The sequence below is a fragment of the Vulpes vulpes genome, chromosome 4 (assembly GCF_048418805.1).
Source record: "Vulpes vulpes isolate BD-2025 chromosome 4, VulVul3, whole genome shotgun sequence".
Lineage (NCBI taxonomy): Eukaryota > Metazoa > Chordata > Mammalia > Carnivora > Canidae > Vulpes > Vulpes vulpes.
This window is the reverse complement of record NC_132783.1, coordinates 83,701,536-83,727,286: the sequence shown is the minus strand read 5'-3', so window position 1 is coordinate 83,727,286 and position 25,751 is coordinate 83,701,536. Positions and strand designations below refer to the sequence as shown.

General features: G+C 38.3%; 1 protein-coding gene across 37 annotated transcripts in view; it reads left to right on the top strand.

Moving 5' to 3' along the window:
* USP54 (ubiquitin specific peptidase 54) overlaps positions 1–25,751 on the top strand; it is a 124,351-nt gene that overhangs the window by 77,223 nt on the left and 21,377 nt on the right. For 22 of the 37 annotated variants that reach the window (XR_012000861.1, XR_012000860.1, XR_012000859.1 and 19 more), the window contains 13 exons: positions 6,323–6,457; positions 8,233–8,346; positions 8,484–8,566; positions 8,987–9,092; positions 9,205–9,351; positions 11,176–11,325; positions 12,888–13,056; positions 14,413–14,583; positions 18,556–18,687; positions 18,855–19,235; positions 19,471–19,702; positions 21,616–21,749; positions 23,840–24,007. Coding sequence is in view for 34 of the 37 variants with exons in the window: in XM_072755071.1 (XP_072611172.1) it covers positions 6,323–6,457; positions 8,233–8,346; positions 8,484–8,566; positions 8,987–9,092; positions 9,205–9,351; positions 11,176–11,325; positions 12,888–13,056; positions 14,413–14,583; positions 18,556–18,687; positions 18,855–19,235; positions 19,471–19,702; positions 21,616–21,749; positions 23,840–24,007 (2,122 nt within the window). In the remaining 3 variants the exon portion in view is untranslated. The remainder of the gene's footprint in view (positions 1–6,322; positions 6,458–8,232; positions 8,347–8,483; positions 8,567–8,986; positions 9,093–9,204; positions 9,352–11,175; positions 11,326–12,887; positions 13,057–14,412; positions 14,584–18,555; positions 18,688–18,854; positions 19,236–19,470; positions 19,703–21,615; positions 21,750–23,839; positions 24,008–25,751) is intronic. The other 15 variants (XM_072755086.1, XM_026004649.2, XM_072755090.1 and 12 more) reach the window with 1 other exon arrangement.

The following is a 25,751-nucleotide window of genomic DNA, read 5'->3' as shown; positions in this document are numbered from 1 at the left end:
TGTCTTTGTATGTATGTGGGTGTCTGTCTCTTTTGCATTGGTAGCAGGATGAGTGTGATAGGTAGCTTATACTGGTCTTTAACTTCATACTTCAAGTCCACAAAGTATTAGTCCATCATGAACTCAAAAAGTGCAAATAAAGCCCTCAACTCATGGGAAGAGATGGTATTGATAATTGAATTTATTTAAAGAGACTGATATAGGATATGCAGATAATTTTCTAATCATGAAGTCCAGAAAAGATAGGTATATTTTTGGGCATAAGTTCAAAGAATCCCAATGAAGAAACCAGCCAGCTGTTCTCAGCCTTCTCCAATGTTGGAGCAAGAGTTTCTGTTAAACTGGATATTTGATGATATTAAGGAATTATTATTACCTTTTTCTAAGTGTGGTAATTATATTATGGTTATGTTTTAAAAAGAGTTCTTACTTTTTAGAGGCATATCCTGAAACGTTTACAGATGAATTATGTCTGGCATTTGCTTCAAAATAATCTGGGAATGGGGTAAGTGGGTGGGTTGTATGTATGAAATGAGATTGGCCACAGGCTGATGATTGTTGAAGACAGATGATAGATAGGTACATGGGAATTTGTTGTGCTAGTTTGTCTACTTTAGTATGTTTGGGATTTTCTGCAATAAACTGTTAAAAATACAATGTTGTTGTTTTGGGTGCCAAATGGTAAATGTTTACATGTTCTTTCTCCTCTTGAAATAGAGTGTTTGAGATTCTTTTGAACACATAAAACTAGTGAAAAGTTCTCTTTTCCAGTAGTCTTCAAGGAGTAGTAGCTTTTTTTTTAATCTTTCTTTCAGAGGATTGTGTTTACAAACAGGCTTGATTTGTAAACATTCAGGTTTACAATTTATTTAAGTCTGATTTCCAGGAGGTGTGAAGAAAAGGAGTGATTATGAGAGCCAAAATGAGGAGAGATTTGGGAAGATCAAGAAGAGAAACTCTAAGAACTGAGTTAGTAGCAGTGCATAAAGTTGTGTCATGCTTTTGCAGAAGTTATTATTTAACATCCTTCAGGGATGAGTTGGACTGCTAACTTTCTAAAAACCTAGGGTCCATAAAGCATCAAATTTAATGATGGCCCTTCTTCTCGACCCCCATCTTCTTTACTCATGACTTCTTTCAGATGTTAGGCTAGGGAATCCTGAGAAATAAACAGCTGTTCCCTGCCTAAAGACAAAAGTGTTTTGAGGGCGGGGCAGGGAACTTAAGCAACAGCTGCATTTGTAGATGCCAAAGCACAAAGACTTTGTCTTTATGGCACTTTTATCTTATTTACATGGTTTTTACTAATCCAAATAATTATGTGCTCATGTGGGTAGAATTGTTTGCTACATGATCCAAGAGAAATGGGTGGGGAAACACCTGCTTTGAGTCAGTTTAGTCTTACTGCTTTTGCACTGTATCCAAGAAAATAGTTAACAGACAAAAAGTAATTTGCCTTTTCCTGAGAATGAAAAGGAAGACCTTTTGGTTTCACTTTGTGAAGAAGAGCAGAAAGAAACCTGAAAGGTGGGTTTTCTCTGTTTAGAGAAATGAAACCATCAGGGACCCCATAGGGAAAAATGATTCCTGGGTTTTGGTTCTTACTGCCCTTACTCACTCTCTGCCACAGAACTCAGCTACTGGAAGAATACCAGTTTTTGTTCCTTATTGGTGCTACCACCTGTTCTTATTACTGAACTAAATGTTCTTGGCTTTCTTTGGTGTGAACAGGATCTCCCTCTGGGAAAGGTGGGAGGAGGGTGAAAAAGGGAACAGGAGGAGGCCCGTTCCAACCCTTGTGCTCATGTGAGAGGGACACACAGGGGTTAGTGTGCTGCCCTAACAGAGGGTCTTTGTGCTACAGCTTCTTCCAGAGCTGCAGCTCCACAGATGCATGCTGGGAGAGCTTAGGCTGCTTCATCCCTGACACACTTGCTTTTTCCTAACAATAGCAGAGCAAGACTGATAATAATAGTTACAATAAAATAGATGCAGGCATTCTGAGTACATTCAGATACTCATTTTGTATGGAGAAAGTTGCCTGTAATTAAGTGATGAGAAAAGAGTATAGTTTGGAGACATTCATGACATTGAACACAAGAGTCAGATCTGTTATTGCATATCCACTGTGGATGTAAGCAGAGCTCTGACTTTAGGTCTTTCCCTTTCTGTGCTAAAACCTTTTACCTAGTCATGGGAAATCTGCCCCTCTTAAGTAAGAGCAACAGATAGAGAAATTTGGTCCTTCCTACTCAGATTTCAGACACTGGGGAGGTAGGTCAAAGTAGACACATTTCTGACCCAAGGTCAGTGGCAGATCTCCTTAGTAACCTAAAATATCATGACAACAACAACAACAACAATGGCAGCCTAATACTTAGATAGCACTTATACAGCCAGGCATTAGTCTAAGGTGCAGGTAGAGCTAGAGATAATTTATTGAATCTGTAAATAATCCTAGGAGGCAAATACTATTTCTAATCCTCTTTTAAAAGAGGAAACTGAAGTCTGGAGAACTTAACTAACTTTTCTAAGGTCATAGATATGGTAAATGACGGGACTGGGATTTTGAACCCAGATAGTCTGGTTCCAGAGTCCATGTTCTTAACTCCTACTGTGTACCATCTCTCAGTGGAGCTCTGTCCTTTTTCAAATAGGGTTATCTGAACCACAGAACACAAGAAGTGACTTTAGTGACTATTTTAATTCTCTCTGGATAATAACATAATTACTGCTATGCATGGGAGAGAAGTTAGTTCATTAGGAGTTGTTGATGCCTTAGAGTATTAAGGCTTAATTCTTGAAGGAACTCAGTTGAGAAAGACTAAAGGGGCTGCTGCAAATACCACATTTGTACAAAACTGTACTGGAACTAATTTCCCTTTGGTTTGTTTTTGGAACCAGTTTTGGACTCCGGACAGAGGACCAAACCTTATCCATCCCTTGCTCTAGAGATAGAGCCTTTGTTAGCAGGAATAACTCAGCAGGAACAGTTGAGAAGAACAGCAAGTTGGGATGTGATAGTGGTCACATAGTGTTGCCAGTGGTCAAACCACTATTACTTTTAGAAACAATCACTGCTTCTTTTCCCACCTTTTCATTTGTTTCTGTGTTCCTCTGTTTCAAAACCCTATAGGTCACTGGGTATATATAGCCAATTGTCCTCTGAGAATGTTTAACTGTGGACCTAGACCTTTTGGTCTAGTTTAAGGGTCATTGATAGACATTCTTCTGTTTCCAGTAGTAAATTATGGAAGATCTTGCCTTGCCTTTATCTGATCTTAAAATATATTAAAATATATTTGTGAAAAATAAATCCACATCATATGGATTCATTTGTGGGGAAATAATAGCTGCTTACATAGCACATTGTTCTTGAGCTGCTTTTGGGATAGATGTTCAGTGTGTATGAGGAGGAACAGTGCTAGTAAGAAAATAGAGTGAGGAAAGAACAGTTCCAACTTGAAATTAGCAGAATGAAGTTTAATTCCATTTTGCTTTAACCAGTTATATTACCTTAAGAAAAGTTTTCAACTTTTCTGGGTGATTCTTTATCTGTTGTAAAAAAAGAGGGAGCTTGGGGTACCTGAGTGACTCAGTTGGTTAAGAGTCTAACTTAATCTCAGCTCAGGTCTTAATCTCTGGGTCATGGGTTCAGGCCCCACATTGAGCTGTCTCCTGGGCATGGAGCCTACTTTAAAAAAATAGGAGACTTAATAATATATTAGTAAGATCTACCCATATCACATCATTCATTTATTCATTCATGCATCCAGAACTAGTTATCAGCTGCCCTCTATATGCCAGTACCCTTCTAGGTGCTGAGAGTAACAAGCAGAGGATTAAAGGATGAAAGTTTTTTTTTTCTTTTTCTTTTCTTTTCTTTTTTTTTTTTTTTTAAAGGTTCTGTTTATCTATTCATGAGAGACAGAGAGAGAGAGACACACACACAGTCAGAGGGAGAAGCAGGCTCCCTACATGGAGCCCAATGCAGGACTCAATCCCAGGACCCCAAGACCACAACCTGAGCCAAAGGCAGATGCCCAACCGCTGAGCCACCCAGGCATCCCAAGGATGAAAAAAAATTTTATTTTATTTTATTTTATTTATTTATTTATTTATTTATTTATTTATTTATTTATTTATTTTTATGATAGTCACACAGAGAGAGAGAGAGGCAGAGACACAGGCAGAGGGAGAAGCAGGCTCCATGCACCGGGAGCCCGACGTGGGATTCGATCCCGGGTCTCCAGGATCGCACCCTGGGCCAAAGGCAGGCGCTAAACCACTGTGCCACCCAGGGATCCCCCAAAAAAATTTTTTTTAAAGATTTTATTCATTTATTCACAAGAGACATGGAGAAAGAGAGAGAATGAGAGAGAGAGAGAGAGAGAGAGAGAGAGAGAGAGAGAGGAAGAGACATAGGTAGAGGGAGAAGCAGGCTCCATGCAGGGACGCTGATGCAGGACCCAATCCCAGGTCTCCAGGATCACGCCCTGGGCTGAAGGCAGGCACTAAACTGCTGAGCCACCCGGGCTGCCCATACCTCACACTTAAACTCTAGAGAGTATAGTCAGACAGTAAATAAGTAAAATACATGGTATTACAGATGATAATAAGTGCCACAGAGAGAAATAAAACAGGCAAGGGTGGAAGTGTGGTGGCAAAGGGGGTGGAGCTTGCAACTTTAAATAGAGTGAGCAAGCAGTACATATAGAGAGGTTAATATTTGGATAAAAATCTGAAGAGAGTAAGTGACTGAGCTGCTGACAGTTTTAGTAAGATGAGGACCAAAAATTGACCATTCTAGGTTGGTGGGGCCTCCTCCTATTCTTAGATCAGGTTTTATTTATTTATTTATTTATTTATTTATTTATTTATTAGGTAGGTAGGTTTTATAAAATGGTCTCATTTCTGGTCTCATTAGTAAGTCTGATAAATTACCGTGGAGATTTTTTTTTTTTTATGAAGAAATTACTAGCAAGAATTTCAAGTGAGTGACATTCTTTGGTGGTTGAAATGTAACTAATAATTGAATTTATTGTTTATCTGAGTGGTTTAGTGAGGATTTGGGCCATGTCATGTCAAAGGATCACATTCTAGTTTTTGTGGGGAAGATCCAAAACCATTTGAGAAGGGCTCATCAAGCAGGTGCCACTTGTTGCTACTCTTTGTTTCCATCCTCTGGACATCATATTCATCATTGTTTCAGATCAGGTAAAGATCAGGAGAAGGTAGATACATTTAGTAACACCAAATTTATGCTCTCCATAAAAGACACTAGAAGACTTGAAGAAGATATTTGCCACAAGTCTTATTCACAAACGACTCAGAAAAACTAAATATAGTTAGAAAAGACTCAACCAGTCTGAATGTATTTATTAATTGCTGACAAGGATATGGGGAAATTTATTTATATTCATCTACTGGTGAAAGTTAAAGTTGCCATAGTCTTTTTATAGTGGCAAAGAGTTGGAGACTGTCAAAATGTCTGTCAATTAGGAAATAGATAAATAGATATGGTATAGGCACCTGATAAAATACAACACAGCAGGGAAAAGGGATGAACTGTGTATGTGTGTAAATTATGGATAGATCTCAAAAATAATGTTGAATTTTAAAATGTAAAAGTATAATACTTTGTACAAACAAAAAATATACATAACAGTGTACTATGTATTAATTAAGGATATATATGTATATACACACATATACACAAATACAATAAGTATACAGAAGTATTAAAAAAACAGAAGAGTGTAACAAATTCATGGTACTGAGTGGCTTTTAGCGAATGGATGGTCTTAAATGAGACTTCATCTGTAGATTCGAAATAAACATGATGGAATGTTTATTTCTGGGTATTAGACAAGTAGGTGTTTATTATAGTATTCTTTTCCTTTGAGTAATTCTAAGTTAAGAGAAAGGGGCCAAATTTCATTGGATGAGCTCTCAGAGAATAATTTACCAAACTATTTATATATAATTTGTCCTCACTTACTGTGTATCTTCTACATCTATCTGTATCAGAGGAAATGAGGTAGCACTATATTGTATTAACTCATGACAGTGTTCTCTCCTAATGTGTTCTTGGTGGTATCAAGATGGAAGAGCAAGAATTCTTATTGGCACAGATCATCCATGCCTTTTATTCTGACTCTTGATTTTTTACTTTATTACTAACTGAAAGCATATCAACTCATGGGAAGTACATTTGGTTCCATTGTCAAAAGCATGGAGATGCTAGTTTGACAGACTGGGATGTGTAGAAGCTTAATAACAACACTGTGTCTTTTCTCCTTGTCTAACCTCTTCCCTACAGGGAATCTTTAACCAGTTTCAGTGTAGTAGTGAAAAAGTGCTTCCGTCTGACACTCTCCGCAGTGCTCTGGCAAAGACTTTCCAGGATGAACAGCGTTTCCAGCTGGGAATTATGGATGATGCTGCGGAGTGCTTTGTAAGTATTGGCCTCTGCCCCTCTTTGATATAGGGTGAGACTGTTGATTGTCTCCATCAAGGACTGGGTACTTTAATGTAATATTTACTCAACCCTGGTATCTACAATTAGAACTAGGAATTTCCCTAATTTTTCAGAGCTCTAGGGTGTCTCTGCTAATGAAGTAGGAATTGCATAATGGATTCATTCTTTTTCCTTCGGGCTTAGTTTTGTGCTTGCCATTGCATATAAAACGGTGGCTCTCGCCTTCAAAGGAGACAGGGCTCATTAAAGTACAAATTGCTGTGTACCACTCCCTTGAGTTTCTGATTCAGTAGGTCTGAATTAGGGCCCAACAATATCTAGCTCTAACAAGTTTCCAGGTGATGCTAATACTGATGCTGCTAGTCTGGGGACCACTGTATTTTGTGAACTCCTGCATTACTAATGATAATTAAACAGAGGATAACTGAGTCTCTAACACAAGTGTAATTTGCTGTCTAGGTAGCTACATTGCTCCCAGTGACTTTTAGTAGAAGACTCTTCTGAACTCTGGGTTCTATCCATCAACCTTCAAAAGACTCTGTGCATCCATTAACAAAAAAAAATCTGAGAGTGATATATATTCTATTACATGGTAAAATGTCACCAAAATCAGAGGTACTGCTGAGCAGTTGGATCACTTACATATTGCTGTTGGGAATGTAAAATGGTATAGCCACTCTGGAAAATGGTTTGGCAGTTTCTCAATAAACTAAACTTACAGATTATCATATGGTTCAGAGGTTGCGTTACTGGACATGTATCCCAGAGAAATGAAAACTTATGTTTGTACAAAAACCTGTAGGGGTACTTGGGTGGCTCAGTGGTTGAGCATCTGCCTTTGGCTCAGGTCGTAATCCTGGGGTCCTGGAATCAAGTCCTGCATCAGGCTTCCCCGCAGGAAGCCTGCTTCTCCCTCTGCCTATCTCTGCCTGTCTCTGTGTCTCTCTGAATAAATAAATAAAATCTTTAAAAAACCAAAGAAACCTGTACATGAATGTTCATAGAATCTTTATTTGTAGTAGCTCCAAATTGGAAACAACCCACATGCCTTTAATGGTAAATGATGAAATAAACCTTAGTACTTCCATACCATGGAATACTATGCAGTAATAAGAAAGAATTACTGATTTACACCTCAACTTGAATGGATCTAAAGGGAATTATGCTGAGTAAAAAAAACCACAATATCAAAAGGTTATATATCTACCATATGCTCCTATTTATATAACATTCTTGAAATAACAAAATCATAGAGATAGATAGGAGAACAAAATAGTAGTTGTTAGGTATTAGAGTTGGAATTGAGTGGGTAAGGCTATAAAAGAATAATGTGAGGGAATCTTCTAATGTAATGGAACAGTTTTCTATCTTGATTGGGATAGTTGTTATATAACTCTATACATGTGATAAAATTGCATAGAATTATACACATAAGTAAGTATAAAACTGGTGAAATCTAAACTCTGTAGATTGTATTGATGTCCATTTTCTGGTTTGGTTATTGTATTATAGTTATGTAAGATGTTCCATTGGAGGAAACTGGGTAAAGGGTATGTGAACCTCCTACACAATTTTTTTTTGAAACTTCCTGTGAATTTGTAATTATTTCAAATTAAACACTTTTTTAAAAAATCAGAGGTATTCTTACCTTCCAGGAGGATTACTGTTTCTCTGAGTAAACTGCCTACCGATATGTGTATTTTTTTCTATTAAGTATCATTGATATATTGCTTTTGTTCTTTCCCTGTTAGGAAAACCTCCTGATGAGAATTCACTTCCACATTGCTGATGAAACCAAAGAGGATATATGTACTGCCCAGCACTGCATCTCCCACCAGAAATTTGCAATGACATTGTTTGAACAGGTGAACCTTAATCTCTATCTTCATTACTTCTTTTCTTCTTCAAGAAGAAACAAATGCTGGGATGTAGGGTATTAGATGGGTGCCAAAACAATTAATGATTGTGGCTGCTTCATTTTGCTTTTTTACTCTGGGCCCAGTGTGTGTGTACTAGCTGTGGTGCCACTTCTGATCCACTGCCTTTCATCCAGATGGTGCATTACATCTCCACTACTTCCCTTTGGTGAGTCTTAAAGTGTTCTGTACCCTTGGGTACTCCTTAAGTGATTGAGTTTTAACTGATGGCATCCAAATAGCTTATATTTTTATTGCTAAGACTATGCTATATTGTAGGAACTCAGAACAATAACTTTAAAATAACCTTTGTTTTTTCCTCCTTTCCCAACCATCTCCTTTTCTTAGGTTCAGTTCTGGTCAGCAAGGTGGGAGGTGAAATGAATTCTTTGAGCTTTAGATTTTGGAACAGGCAGAAGTGCTCATTGTGTTTGGGACACTAAAGCTGGTCAGGACAAGGGGTTTTGGTATAGTGGGCAGTGGAAGAAAATCAAACTTGTGAGTTAGGAGTTGCATAAATAATCTATTTGATTTAGTTATAACTCTGCATAACTCCTGCCATCATTCCCTTCCATTCCCCATCCTGAAGCAATCAGGCTATTTGTATGCTGGAAAGACGAGAAAAACCCTCACCAAGCATGTTTGGTGAGCTGCTGCAAAATGCCAGCACCATGGGGGATCTGCGGAACTGTCCGGTGAGTTAAGTCAGAGGTAGGGCTCAGAGTGGGGAGGGGAACCCTGGGATTAGTGGAATTTAGGCAGAGCCAGTGGGAAACATTTCAAACTAGTTTTATATATGTATTTTAGAGCAACTGTGGAGAAAGGATTCGGATTCGCCGTGTGTTGATGAATGCACCACAGATTATCACAATTGGGCTGGTATGGGACTCTGACCACTCAGACTTGGCAGAGGATGTCATTCACAGCCTGGGTACCTGCCTTAAGCTGGGTGATGTGAGTATTAGTTACCTTTATATCTATCTGACTTAGGAGTTCTTATGTCTTAGTATTACTGCTTAAGGGCAGTGAACACTAAACACAAAGGTATGTCCTAGATGACAAATATTATAGAGTTTTGGACAAATACTTGTTATATGTGTACACATACATGTGCATGAAAGTACCTGCTCACATACCTCCTTTGGGTAGGTGGCATAGGCTTTTTAGAAAAAAATGGGATGACATTGGCCTTGAAAGACAGAATGGGCAGAGCATGGCTACTAATAAAAGTCAAGCAATTTATAGAGTTCTTGTGTACCCTACTCATGGTTTGTTTATACCAGTGTAGAGTGAGGAGGTGTATTCAACTATAGGTGTAATAAGGTCAAAGTAGTGAGCAATCCTAACTAGAGCTGTGATGGGAGGTGAAGGGGTAAAGGTTAGTGACCTGAGTTTCACAATACAAAATTTACTGTGAGGAACCATTGTCTGTTGAGAAGGTAATGAAGTAGCTTTTTTTTTTTTTTTTTTAATTTTTTATTTATGATAGTCACACACAGAGAGAGAGAGGCAGAGACACAGGCAGAGGGAGAAGCAGGCTCCATGCACCAGGAGCCCGACGTGGGATTCGATCCCGGGTCTCCAGGATCGCGCCCTGGGTCAAAGGCAGGCGCTAAACCGCTGCGCCACCCAGGGTTCCCTGGTAATGAAGTAGCTTGAAAGAGAATATAGTGGTTTAGTGGTTTTCTGTGGATCTATTCAGGGGAATAGGGGGAAAGACTTCAAGTCTGGAATCCTTAACCTTATTAGCTCCATGCTCTAGTATAGGTACAGACAGTGTTTTCCTTCAGTTCAAGAGAAGAGCCAGAAATTCTGTGGTTTCTTTTCTACTGGTTTCTTTCTTTTCCAGTCTTGTGACTAAGGAGATCCCTTGTCATTCTTTAATGTCACTAAGCCATGACTGAGAATAAATGAACTGTCTGGGATCTTATTTTAGGTCTCCTTCCCAAGGAATCTCTGACAGGAATAAGTTATGCATAAGTAAATCTCCTTTTTCTAAATTTCTATAGTTTACGTCTTCTTTATGGTTCCCTTTGTTTTATTTTTATAATGATTTTCTCATTCACATAAGTTTCTCAGGGCAAACATCCTTTTCATCAAATTTTTTCGTATGTCTCTTAGATCTTGGGCAGCCCGGATGGCTCAGCGGTTTAGTGCTGCCTTCAGCCCAGGGCCTGATCCTGGGGATCTGGGATCGAGTCCCACATCGGGCTCCCTGCATGGAGCCTGCTTCTCTTTCTGCCTGTGTCTCTGCCTCTCTTTCTCTCTCTCTCTCTCTGTCTCCCATGAATAAATAAATAAAATCTTAAAAAAAAAAAAAAAAAAAACTTAAGGCAGTGCTAGATGTCTACGAATTGAAATGCTGATAACCAGCATGGTGGTATTGCCTCTCCTAAGAGCATTTTTACCCCTTAGGGTCTCCACAGGAAATTTATATTTGTGATACCAGTTGATAAATAACTTTTGAAACTTGGGTGTTTTGTTTTTGTTTTGTTTTGAATTTTCAACTTTCTTGGCTCCTCTATAAGCACCAGCAATAAAATATTATTGAAAGTCTGAAGAAACATCACTACCTTACCTGTTTTGCTACTATCTGTTTTGCTTTTCCCTACATTTTGTCTTTTTAGGATAATTTCTGATGATTAATATGGACTAGAAACAATTTTAGACTGAATATTGGAGAAGTAAATCAATACCTTAATAAGAAATGATGGAGTCTACTGAGAGATGATGTAAGAGGGTTGAGTGACTTTTTTCTATTCTCTTCTTTCCTCACAGCTATTTTTCAGAGTGACAGATGACCGGGCCAAGCAGTCTGAACTGTACTTAGTAGGAATGATCTGTTACTATGGCAAACATTATTCTACATTCTTTTTCCAAACAAAGATCCGCAAATGGATGTATTTTGATGATGCTCACGTCAAGGAGGTAGGAATATTCAAGCCCTTCTTGAAGGTTTGGAGACTGCAACAAAAAACTAAGGATAATTACTTGTCTTCTTGTTTTCAGTGTTTATTTTCATAATTTTGATGTCTATTTACTAATCTACCTATTGAAATTATGAGAGTACCAGTCTTACCTTCTCCAGTAGATGACAAGTTCCTTAAAGATAGGATCAATGTATTTTATTATTTTCTGTGAGTCTTCTCACCATGCAGTCAGCACAGTTCTGTGTTTATAGTTGGCAAAATGATTTTTTTAAAATGTCTTAATTGGTTGATTTGAGCGAGGACAGTACTGATGCTTCAAATTAGGTTAGAAGGTTAGCATAAGTTCAGAATTTCAGACTTGGAGTTATCAGTGACTAATACTTTGTCCCAGAGCAGCTACAAATTATTCTCTGATTGTTACCTCCCTTAACATGTTTTGAGGATAGTATAGGGGGAAAAAATGGGGCTATGATGGTATTTAAAGCTGGAAACTTGTTACTATCTAAATCTGTGACTGAAGTAGTTAAGGTGATCTGGGTGAGTTTAGGAAGCTTCTTGAGATATGGTTAGCAGCTAGGAGACTCCTGACTGTAGTTTACACCAGTCTGTGGACATTAAGCAGTGTCTTATACAAATAGTAAAGTCTGACAATTTCTTGATTGTCCATCTCTTTTTAGCTGTTGTAGTTTTGGACAATTTGTATGAATCCCTTGAGCTTTAGTATTTTTATTTAAAACATAATACTTATATTAAATAAGATTTGTAAGTAAAAAGGATACCTGTATTAGTTAAAATAATAACTTAGTTATAAATTTGCTGAACATCTGTTACGAAATAAGCACTATACTGGTTGTTCGACTTTCAAGAGCACACCATCTCAGAATGTGATTGGTTCAAGTTTAAGAGGTGAGTTTAGAGATTTAATTGGATTGTTCTTTTCACAGCTCTTCTGTCACTCTTTTCCATTCTTTGGCAGTGCTGAATCCAGCTCAAAGCTATGGCCTAGGCTCAGCTGTCTATTCTAAGCAGTTTGACATTTTATGTCCTGCCATGTGTGAACTCTGAAATGGATTGTCGCTTATTCTAAGGCAGTCTGTGAGAGTTTCTGCTTGCTCTTTAGCTTCATAAAAGTGATTTTAATATTTAGGAGAAAATTATATAATTTATAGAATGGTAGAATTGCAAGTTTCAAGCAAGGGCTTTAATCTGTGAAAAGAAATTGGTCACCAAGGCAGCTGAAGTCCCCTCACAGCATATTCACCTTTGAGAACTTTTATTTATATTTCGCAACTGAATTGATGTTTCACAGGAATAAAAGTAATTTTATTCATCATTCCTGTCTTATAGGGTTTTATTGCTTTCTGAAAGGATTTAACAACAACAAAAAAAGATTTAACAAAATTTTCGTGAAATTTAGGTCTAAGGTCTCTTTTGTGATCTTTTTACTCAATTCTTGTCTTTTTATCTTTTGTATTTCTTTAGAAAAACAGAGTAGAAAGATATGTTTTAATGTGGATATGAAATATAACTGTCATGTTTTTCTGATTGTTTCTGGTTCAGATTGGGCCCAAGTGGAAGGATGTGGTGACCAAATGCATCAAGGGGCATTATCAGCCTTTGCTACTGCTTTATGCAGACCCCCAGGGTACCCCCGTGTCCACCCAGGACCTGCCTCCCCAAGTTGAGTTCCAGTCTTACAGCAGGACGTGCTATGATAGTGAAGATTCAGGTGAGCAATCTTTACCTCTTTACCTCTTCCCTCTTCCTTCCAATGTGATCACTGGACATTTAGGACTCATACTTAATCACGAGCCTAGCACATAATCTATCTTGTAGAAAGAGGATCCATTAGAGATAGAAGTGCCAACTTGTGCTGAAGCCCAAGGTATGCCAGGCTTTGCTTCTGTCAGCCTTCAAGAATGTGTTGCCTAAGTCACCTGGCCCTGATTAAAAAGTGAGAAGGCAATTAGGTTGATTTAGACTGAAATAAGAAGTTTTTGAGAGAGACTCAATTGTTTAACCTTCTAATATTAGTAAAGATGACTGATTCAATTTAACAGTGACTTCATTGAATCGTTAAGACCAAGAAAAATAATTCTTTTTGTAGAAAAAACTACAAAACTAGTCATTTTGGGATAAGAGTTTTTTGTTTTAAAATGCCAAGTGTAGTAGTAATATTCCTAAGCCTGTGAAGCAATTTTTCACTTCTAATTTGATTGTAATGTAAATCATGTTTTCCTGTAGAAATAATTTGTAGCTTCATGGCTAACGTCATAGGCTAGCCCATAGACGCTTATGATATATTAGAAATATAACCCTAATGATTTTGGCTTGATTTCTGAAAACGAGGAAAAGAAATATTCTTTTCCTCTTCTAGATCTAGGACTGTCCTGGAGAATAATTTTGAAAGAGAAGATGCTTCTCCTTGGAATTTTTTTCCTTCCCTTTTGTACCTTCCTCCTGCTTGATACCTGGTGTTCTTCCCAGCTTTGTACCTACCCAGACCTGCTCTACTTTTTCTCCCTTCAATCAAACACCCATTTCCACTGTTGTGCTTATCTCAGCAAGTCATTCAGAGGAAATTAATCTGATTGAACTAATCTACTCTAAAGTATAAATAATAGCCCCATAATTTCTCAGATAAAGAATGTTTACAATGTCAATTAAATTTTTTAAAGTGGCATTTCTGGCAGTATAGGACAAAAATTATGGGATGGGAAGCAACTGGTTATGTATGCCAGGTCGGCCTGGGACTCTCCATCTAAATAGATCTTACTTTTCACAACTTTTTCCTTTCTTCCACTTTCCCCATAGGTTTTCTAAAAGCCCCACAGTTTTTCACAGTGGCAGGCAAAGTGAGGGCTTCAGCAAGGTAGGGGCAGGAGTGGGAGGAATTGTTTGTATGTCTGGGTTTATCTGAAGTTGGGTGTTGGGAAGAATGGCTCTGGTATATCCTTCTCACCCTTCCATCTAGGAAGTTCTTGCCTTATGGACCTTTGTTGCCATCCAACTCTCTTTGCCTTCTCTCTGTCACTGTCCTTTTCTCTTTCCTTACTTTTGCATATGTGTCTCCTCCTTCCCTCAGGGAGGGAGCCCTCCATCTCAAGTGACACTCGAACCGATTCTTCAACGGAGAGCTATCCCTACAAACACTCCCACCACGAGTCTGTGGTCAGTCACTTCTCTTCTGATTCTCAGGGGACAGTCATCTATAATGTGGAGAATGATTCCACGTCTCAGAGCAGTCGGGACACAGGTAGGGAGTTATGTAGTGGACTCTGCTTGCCTGATTCAGTTCTTGCATAGAGATTCTCCCAAGAAAAAGAAGCTGGGGCAAGTCAGAAATGTTTGCCATGCAAAGGGAAGAAAGGCCCAGAACTTGGGTAATTGGGTGGCATGAAAAGAAACAACACAACTCTGAATGAATGATGATATTCCATTGCACATATTCCTCTCAACACCAGCATGTAAATAAGGATGATTGTAATATGATTATTGATGTGATTATTTATTCCAAAATCTGCTTTTTTTTTTCTGCTATATTCTTCATTCCTATCCTTCTCATAGTATTTCAGTAGGCCTTTGTCGTCTTGCACCTCATCATGTTTTCATGCTAGACTTTATCTCAAGCAGAAGGCTTTGAGACAAGGGGCATATTTATGGGTATGGGACACTTGCTCATCACTTTGCTGGGCTTCCTGAAGGACAGAAGAGCAAACGAAAGAAAGCTAGCCTGTTTGTTATTGTGAGTTCCACGCAGAGGACATTCTCAAACTGTTCTGTTAGTCTGTAGAAGAATGTGTTGTCAGTGGAAGAAACTAATACAGGACATAAAAGGAAGAACAGTGAGTGATTCACTGCTGAGATGAAAAGTTTATCACTTTTAATGCATATAACAGTGCCCATACTCTTAGAGACTTGGGAATTAGTGAGCTCATGGCTTCAGATTGGTGGTTCATACTCTTTGCTTGGCTTTTTTTTTTTTAAGTTTCTATTTAAATTCCAGCTGTTAATGTACAGTATAATATGAGCTTCAGGTGTATAGTATAGTGATTCAGCGCTTGTCATACAACACCCTGTGCCCATCACAAGTACACTCCTTAATCCACATTAAAGGGATCACTGTTTCCCACGTCCACCACCCCCCCGCCCACCTCCTTTCTGGTAACCATCAGTTTGCTCTCTTCAGTTAAGACTGTTTCTTGATTTGTCTCTCTTTTTTCCCCCTTTGCTCATTTGTTTTGTTTTTTAAATTCCTCATATGAGTGAAATCATATGGTGTTTGTCTTTCTCTGACTGATTTATTTCATTTGGCATAATATTCTTTAGTACATCCATGTCATTGCAAAGGATCAGATTTATTCTTTTTTATGACTTAGTAATATTCCATAATATCCAGCAGGTAAAGAAGATATGGTGTGTGTATGTGTGTATGTATATGTATATATGATTGTGTATATATATATATCATAATCACAATCATATATCACATATCATAAATGTGTGTATATATACACATCATATATACATGTATGTATATGTGTATTATATACACACACAATCATATACACACATACACACACATGATATACCATATCTTCTTTTTTTAAATTTTTTTTAAATTTTTATTTATTTATGATAGTCACACAGAGAGAGAGAGAGAGAGACAGAGGCAGAGACCTAGGCAGAGGGAGAAGCAGGCTCCATGCACTGGGAGCCCAACATGGGATTCAATCCCGGGTCTCCAGGATCGTGCCCTGGGCCAAAGGCCGGCGCTAAACCGCTGCGCCACCCAGAGTTCCCTACCATATCTTCTTTATCCATTCGTCAGTTATGCTGTTTCCATAATTTGGCTATTATACAGGATGCTGCTATAAACATCCGGATCCATGTATTCATTTGAATTAGTATTTTTATATTAAAAATAAAAAAGGGAATTTTAAACATTTTCGAAAGTATACAGAAGAGTATATACTGCCCCTCCATGGATTCCTTGCCTAGTATCAGTAATTATAACTTATGGCCAGTCTAGTTTTATCTGTACTTCTACCTAGTTACCCCACTCCTGGATTATTTTGAATCGAATTCCAGTTATTATTTCACCTTTTCCATAAGTATTTTTTGTATGTACCTCTAAAGCAGGAAATCACTTTAATTTTAATTTAATTTAATTTAATTTAATTTTTATTTTATTTTATTTTATTTTATTTTATTTTATTTTATTTTATTTTATTTTATTTTATTTTATTTTATTTTTTTTAGGAAATCACTTTTAAACATCATTATTAGGGGATCTCTGGGTGGCTCAGCGGTTTGGCACCTGCCTTTGGCCCAGGGCGCAATCCTGGAGTCCCGGGATCGAGTTCTGCGTCAGGCTCCCGGCCTGGAGCCTGCTTCTCTCCCTCCTCCTGTGTCTCTGCCTCTCTCTCTCTATATATATATATCATGAATAAATAAATAAATCTTTAAAAAAATAAACATTATCACGCTTAAAAATATTAATAATTCCTAAAAACCATGCATAACCAGTAAGTATTGAAATACACAAATATCTTATAAGTGTCATAATTTTTTAATGGTTTTGTGTGCTTGATTCCAAATTCAAGTGAGGTCTACGCATTGGGACGGATGGATAAGTCTTTTATATTTCTTTTAAACTATAGGTTTCTCCTCTATTTTTTCCTTGAAGCTGATTGTTGAACAACTAGGTAGTTTTTGTCCTATAGATTCCCCACATTCTAAAGTTTGCTGATAGTATTATAGTAGTATGTTTCTCTATTCTGTGTTTCTTGTAAATTGGTAGTTGGATCTAGAGGTTTGGTCAGATTCATGTTTGATTTATTTTGATGACTGTTGCATAGATGTCTACTGCAAAGTATGATATTTTTAAAGACTGTATTTATGAAACTGAATAAAAAAGAAGCCAAATAACAGGATAAACAAGGCTAATTTTCTAGGAGAGTCAGGTTTATGTTAATAGTTTGTGAATGGCTGGGGGCCGGGGAGCATGTTCCCATTGGTACATTTGCAGATTTAGTTGCTCCAAGTGACTTCCTCCTTTCTTAAATATTTCTTTTGGACCCGAGGTAACAAAGGACCAGATAAAAGCAATAAAATATTACATTGGTAATTTATTGAAAATAGGTAGCCATTTCACTATACTGCTGATACCTGAATATGTACAAAAATTTTCATATACTAAAATATGAAAACAAATTAGCTCTTGGTATCTTTGAGAACCTAAAGGGTTTTCTCTAAACCTGTTTTCTGATTTAATTCAGTTGTTTAATTCACCATTGGCTTCCAGCAGTTTAGATGATTATATTCTTTAGAATCTGACCTTTGCTTTTACCAAATCATACATTTCCATCATGGGGGCATGAAGCAGAACAAGTTATATAAAAGAGCCTATATCTCCTGGGCTTCCCAGCGATTGGGTGAAGCCAAGTTCAGTACAGCACTCTTTGGGGACGGGACTGAGGATTATTCAAAGTTCAAGTGTCCTTTTAAATGATTCACATTTAGGGTGCCTGGGTGGCTCATTTTGTTAAGCATCTGCCTTCAGCTCAGGTTATGTATGATCCCAGGGTCCGAGTCAGGGTCCCTGCTCAGCAGGGAGTCTGCTTCCTCTCCCTGTGCCAGTCCCCCTGCTTGTGTTCTCTTGCTTTCTCTCTGTCAAATCAATAAATCAATAAATCAATCTTTTAAAAAATGATTCACATTTAAGGACGGTTTAGAAATGAAAATTAAAGGCGCCCACAATCAGAGCAAAAGCTGGAGCACCTGGGATAATACCAGATGTAATAAAAATTAGGTTTTAGGTATGTGTTGCTAAATAAAAGGAAAGCTCTGTCTTTTATATACAAGAGTGAAAATATGTTGATACGTGACGTTTTTATGCAATCTTTAAAACTGTCACCTTTAAAAAATTACCAAGTAATGTGTCCTTCTGGGTCACCTGGAAAGATTATAAGCAGGATCAGGACTGGTAATTGTTCAGGAGACATTGTAAATTTGGAAGCCTCCATGAAATACTTGAGCTTCTCTACATTTATCTATTGAGAGCTTCCTGTTATACTTAAATCAGATGACCTTGGGCCCTATAGCTTCTGCTTCATGGGTATACTAAATTTGTGGCATTGCTATGAATCCCAAAGGGAGATTAGATTCTTAAGAGTATGGAGGTCAGTCCCAGATACTAGCTTACCCCCATTCTTTGTTCTTTCAGGACACCTGACTGATAGTGAATGTAATCAGAAACTCACATCCAAGAAAGGGTCACTGATAGAACGCAAGAGGAGCTCTGGCCGTATTAGGAGGAGAGGTGATGAGCCACAGACCTCAGGGTACCACAGTGAAGGCAAGCCACTCTGCACTGTTTGTCTTTCTTCATTCACTCTGGTGAACTTGTGTCATACTACAGACTGACTTTTCCTTCCTGATCAAAGTGCTGTCCTTGCTTTCACACTTTGGGGTCTGGGTATCCATTTTAAGCATTTATATTTGTTTAATTCTTTGTGTTTTTAGGAGAAACACTGAAAGAGAAGCAGGCTCCTAGGAATGCCTCTAAACCATCCAGCAGCACCAATAGACTAAGGGATTTCAAAGAGACAGTCAGCAATATGATTCACAACAGACCATCCCTGGCTTCTCAGACCAACCTAGGATCTCCCTGTGTAGGGAAGGGAGGAGACCAGACTGACAAAAAGCCTCCTAGGAACCTGTCTTTACACTCTCGTGATTGGGAAGTAGAGAGTACCAGCAGTGAGTCAAAATCCAGTTCTTCTAGCAAGTATCGTCCAACGTGGAGACCCAAACGAGAGTCTCTGAATATTGACAGTATCTTTAGTAAGGACAAAAGGAAGCACTGTGGCTATACCCAGCTTAGTCCCTTTTCTGAAGATTCAGGTGAGGAGATAATTAGGGAAGATTTGGGCTTTTGAATAAAGTTGACTCATGTATTTAAAAAACCTGGATTTTTCTGGTAGACTCAGCAAGGTCCATTTTTATGCTGATGTTGAACCTTTTGGAGATAGGAGTTCAGTGAATGAGTAGCTAGCTGGAGGGAAGGGTTGGTTGTCTTAATTTGAGGCAGATGCTAAATCCACCTCCTTTTTCCCTACTTGTCCTTTGATCGGGATAGCTAAAGAATTTACACCAGATGAACTAAACAAGCCACCTGCTTACAACATTAAAGCTAGTGGACCAAGCCCCCAGTGCAAGCCCTGGGGCCCAGCACGGCCAGGCTCTCACCTTTTAGAACAGCACCCTCGCCTAATACAGCGAATGGAATCTGGCTATGAGAGCAGTGAGAGGAACAGCAACAGCCCTGTCAGCCTGGATACAGCCCTGCCTGAGAGCTCCAGTGTCTGCAGGTATTGTTTGGCCTTTGAATAGTGGCATTGTCCCTTGCAGCAATGTTGAGTCACCAGGAGGTTTTTCAACTCAGATAGGTGGAGAAATGGACTTTATTACCATTTTGTGAGCAAAATATTTTTGCCTTATCAACTTTTAAAAAAAATGGAAATAAAGTTGATATACCATGTTATATTAGTTTTAGGTGTATAATATAGTGGTTGAACAATCTGTATATTATACTATGCTCACCACAATAAATGCCATTACCATGTAATATTATTACAATATCATTGATTGTATTCTCTGTGCTGTACTTTTCATGCCTGTGATGTATTTATTTTATAACTGGAAATTTGTACCTCTTAATCTCAGTTATTTCACCATTCCCCCAGCCTTTTTTCCCCTGGCAACCACCAGTTTCTTTCTGTATTTGTGATTCTCTTTCTGTTTTTTGTTTGCTCATTTGTTTTGATTCCACATAAAAGTGAAATCCTATATAGTATTTGTCTTTCTCTGTGACTTATTTCACTTAGCATAACAATTACCTCTGAGTCCATCCATGTTGTCATAATTGGCAAAATTTCATTCCCTTTTTATGGCTTAGTAATATTCCATTGTTTATATGTACCTTATCTTCTTTATCTGTTCATCTCTTAATGGGCACTTAGGTTGCTTCCATTTCTTGGCTGTTGAAAATAATGCCACAATAAGCAAGGGAATGCTCTGTCAACTTTCTATGGCAACAGCACCCTCTGCTGGAAGAAGGAGCAAAGACATTTGAGAAAGGAGAGAACTTTATTATATGTAAAATAATTATTTAGTAAATAATGTGATGGAAAAATTAGTGAATCAAAACCTATAGTTATATAATCAGAAAACAGAATAGTTATTTATTTTTTCATTTAGAATAGATTCTTTTTTTAAAAAAAGATTATTTATTTATTCATGATAGAGAGAGAGAGAGAGAGAGAGAGAGGCAGAGAGAGGCAGAGACACAGGAGGAGGGAGAAGCAGGCTCCATGCTGGGAGCCGATGCGGGACTTGATCCCGGGACTCCAGAATCGCGCCCTGGGCCAAAGGCAGGCGCTAAACCGCTGAGCCACCCAGGGATCCCCTAGATTCATTTTTTTAAGGGTCACAGGATTTCTGTGTTTTATAAGTCAATGATATTTATAATTTAAGATAACACTGACAGTTCAATAGTGCTTATTGTACCCTGTTCATAGGGCCCAGTTTGCTTTATAAATTTCAGATTTTCATACATTGTTTCTACTGAATTGCCACAGAGGCAAGTTCCTTAACAGAGTTGCTGCTTTACAGAGTGATTTTATCTTCTACAAGGGTGATAATCACATCCTCATATTTTTCCCACTGCTTATCCTCTGGACACAGGACCCTGTTGAGTTTTACACATGAGAAGATTGCTACAAAGGTATAAGAAATAGGAAGGCAATACATATGAGAGCTTATATTTATTAATTCATTATAAGTTTTGTGTCAGACACTGCTAGATGCACAAAATGTGAATGAAGTGAGATAAGATGGGGGAACTACTTTCAGAAGTAATTTAACAGATTCTTTAATTGTATATTAGTTTGATGTTTTATTTTTTTTATTTTTTTTATTTTTTAAGAGTTTTCAATTTATTTATTCATGAGGGACCCAGAGAGAGAGAGAGAGAGAGAGAGAGAGAGAGGCAGAGACACAGGCAGAGGGAGAAGCAGGCTCCATGCACCGGGAGCCCGATGTGGGATTCGATCCCGGGTCTCCAGGATCGCGCCCTGGGCCAAAGGCAGGCGCCAAACCGCAGCGCCACCCAGGGATCCCTAGTTTGATGTTTTATTGTATTTTTTAGGGACTTTAGTCCTAGGAATGTTGTAAGTTATCACCCTTCCAATATTTTCACTACACTCTGGTTTATCTTTTGAAGGGATCCAAGTGCTAAGAAATCAGCTGGGTTGGCACCTTCCTGGCGTCACATCCCAAAGTCTCACAGCAGTAGTATCCTGGAGGCAGACTCCACAGCATCCAGGAGTAGCTGGACAAAGAATCTCCCCCTCTCAGGTAAGCAGAAAGACACTGGATTGGGAGGACTGGATTTGACTGCCAGTTCTATTTGGAAAATAGCCTTACCTGAGCACATTTGAAGTTGGAGGACAGTTGTACTTAACGTTTTCCATCAGTATGTAAGTATGGAGGCATTTGAGCCATTCCATCTTTGGATTTATCTAGCTTTTGCTCTTTATCATGGCTTGCCTGATTATTCTTTCCAACTTAGGGATAGCCCTTGTGGGAATAAGAAGGAACAGAAATAGGGTGAACAGTGTCAGTAGCACCTGCATTACTAAGAAGAGTAAGTTCTGGGTTTTTTCCCCATGGTATAGAGGAAGCCTCATGGGAGTGGATTTCTTATTGTTTAGTTCTGTGAATTAAGATGACAAAAGAAGACATGAAGGCTATGGGCAAAACTGAGGAATAAGTAAGTCAAAGCTATCCTTGTTCCTGCCTCTATATTAGCCTGCCCAGTATCCTTGTTTTCTTTTCCTTCATGAGTGTGCCTTGTGTCCTCATACTCGCTCCCCTGTTTTTTGTTGTTGTTACTGTTTTTCACAGAGAGTGAAGGCAGCAGGAGGGGTAGGGGGAGAGACATAGAGGGGCTTAAGCAGACTTTACACTGAGCTCAGAGCTCGATCTCACGACCCTGAGATCATGACCCGAGCTGAAACCAAGGGTCTGATGCTTACCCAAGTATACCACCCAGGGGCTCCTTGATCCTATCATTTTAGTCTGGCAGAGAGCAAAAAATTTATCTAATAATTTTCATCATTCTTTTAAAAAATTACAGGAGTAAAAATAAGTCCAATAATTTAGTAACCTGCCCTTTCCGTCTTCAGATTGAAGGAACCAGTATTATCATCAGGGTATATATTTTTTTACATTTTTTTCTATGCCTATACAAATATATAGATAATCTTATTACTACCGTTTTTTTTAAATAAAATTAATTCATACTATATATATTATTTTGTCACTTGATTTTTCACTTAATATAGACACCCTTTTAGATCTGTTTGATTCCATCTATGAACATTTATAAAATTGAATTTATACTGGATATTTTACAAACTTTTTTTTTTAATTTTATTTATGATAGTCACACACAGAGAGAGAGAGAGAGAGAGAGAGAGGCAGAGACATAGGCAGAGGGAGAAGCAGGCTCCATGCACCGGGAGCCCGACGTGGGATTCGATCCCGGGTCTCCAGGATCGCGCCCTGGGCCAAAGGCAGGCGCCAAACCACTGCGCCACCCAGGGATCCCTACAAACTCTTTTAAGATTTATTATCTTTAGAGAGAGGAGATCATGGGGAAGGGAGCGGGAGAGAGAATCTTAAGTAGACTCCATGCTGAGTTCAGAGTCTGACAGGGTGCTCAGTCTCTTGAACATGAGGTCATGATATGAGCCAAAATCAAGAGTCTGACTCTTAACCAAGTGAGCCACCCAGGCGCCTCTACAAACTCTTTTTTTACTGGAGAGTTGACACATCTCTTTAAAGAGATGTTGGAAGTTAAGGCTGAGAAATTGACTTGTTTGAAGCTTCCCAATGAGTTAGTGGCAACATGTAACTAAGAATGCTGTCTAATGGTTAAGATCATGGATCATGAATTTAACCTATTTGACTTTAGTTCAGCTCTACCACTTACCATCTTTGTCACCTTGGGCAAGTTTGTTTGTTTATTTATTTATTTATTTATTCTCTTTGTGAATCCATTTCTTCATTCCTAAAATATGGGCAATAATAGTATCTACTTCAGAGGTTGTCATGAGAATTAAATGAAATAATATAGATAAAAGTGCTTAAAACTGTGCCTATCACATAGTAAGTGCTCAAAAAATGTTAGTTTTCACATTGTTATTGTTGTAATAAATCACTCAATAAATATTTTACCATTGTCATCATTATCATCATTGTTATTATAGTTTATAGCCCAGATCTCACCCTGAATCTGACGTAGAAGGCACTATCCAAAGCATGAACTCCAAATTGAATCAAGAGTTCCAAAGGAAAGGCAGTGCAGTGGCCATAAATGCAGCAGGTGCTTAGCTGTAGTTGTAGAAATGTGACAATTTTTCTTCTCCCTTGTTTGTATTCAGGTGGGGAGATATCTTCCAAAAGTGAATTGGATGAACTGCAAGAGGAAGTGGCCAGGAGGGCCCAGGAACAGGAACTTCGAAGGAAACGGGAGAAGGAATTAGAGGCAGCTAAAGGGTTTAATCCTCATCCCAGTCGTTTCATGGACTTGGATGAACTGCAGAATCAGGGTAATTGTTATGATGGGGACAGAGAGAGAGGGAAAAAACATATTCAGGCCTGTAAATTCCTGTCTTCTGTTCAGCTAAATTGTATTTTATCATAATTCACTCATTTTAGTGAAAACTAGTGAAAGTAGGAGGTGAGCCTATTGATTGGAAGACAGACACTGATTTTGGGCTCATCTATTGAAAGTGTATAGTTTAGAGATAGTACATGGTTCATGGAAGAATATTTCCCATGAGTACCTGTAGAAGGTGTAAATAAAACTAGTCACAATTCAGAAACAGCAGAATAGGGGAGTTGAGTTGAGCCAGACTGATGAGGGAAATTCTATCCTTGAAATTGCCCACCTGGAGTTTCAGGGAAACAGGTCTACTAAACAGGTTCTAAGAACACAAAGCTTGATTGCCTTTTGATCCTCTGATGAATCCTTTCCCAATCTTATATGATTTTCATTTACTTAACAAGGCTTCCCCAAATGCCCTACACTAGTTACTTTTTTCCTTCACTTGCTTTAGGATGTTTTTTTGTACTAGAAGAGACGACTTTTCAAAATAGGAGGTTTTATTTTTTAAAGATTTTATTTATTTATTCATGAGAGACAGAGGCAGAGACATAGGCAGAGGGAGAAGCAGGCTCCCCTCGGGGAGCCAGATGTGAGATTCAATCCCAGGACTCCGGGACCATGACCTAAGCCAAGGGAGATGCTCAACCACTGAGCCACCCAGGTGCCCCCAAAATAGGAGTTGAAAAAGACTGAAGTATATACCTTAAATAGACTCCTGAAACTTACATCTCTGTTTTTCTTTCTATAAAATGAACTTCTTGTTCTTATTATCCAGAATCCCCAGATGGAACAAATTATGCTAAAACAGTGCAAAGAATAGGAGTCACTGCTCTTTTGGGTGGTTGCTTTCTTGTTGACCACTTCACACTTTTTGTCAACACTTAATTTGAAGAAGCTTAATTTGGGGCCTATTTGGGGACCATTTTTCTCCTCTAATCCTACTGTCTTTTGATTTGAGGCAATTGTTGCTTTATATTTCCTAAGGCATTGTATTTATTTCTAAATTTTAAATTTCTAATTCCTTAATTGTCCCTACATTTGGATAGTCTTCTCTCCCTTTTGAGGAAGAAGACATGCCACATTTGAGTCTCAGGTTTATATTGTTTCTGAAGGAGGAGACTTGTCATCTCCTTTCCTTACCTTTTTTCCTTCCTCTCTTATGTTGGGCAGTAGATGAAAGTTGAGAGAGAATCTTTCTGGCCATATTTCAGTGCCAATTCTCAATACACTTTGATTCACAATCTCTAGGAAGAGCAAGGAATGGAAGGCTAAGGTTCTAGAAGTTTAGAATTAAAATCTACTATAGTGATTGATCAACTATAGTCTGCCTATATATCCATAGAGAACTTTTTTTTTGTTTTAATGGCTCTCACTACCAACTCTGATTATGAAGATTATATAGATTTAGTTGATGTCAAATATTGTGAGAAAACTTTAGGCCTAGATGGTGGGGTATCATATCTCTTGATGGGACTGAATGCCAGGTTCTTCAGAACCAGCTTCTATTTCCTCTTTTTCTTTTTTTTAAAGATTTCTTTATTTATTCATGAGAGACATACAGAGAGAGAGAGAGAGAGAGAGAGAGAGAGAGAGAGGCAGAGACTAGGCAGAAGGAGAAACAGGCTCCTCGCAGGGAGTCCGATGTGGGACTTGATCCCAGGACTCTGAAATCACGACCTGAGCCA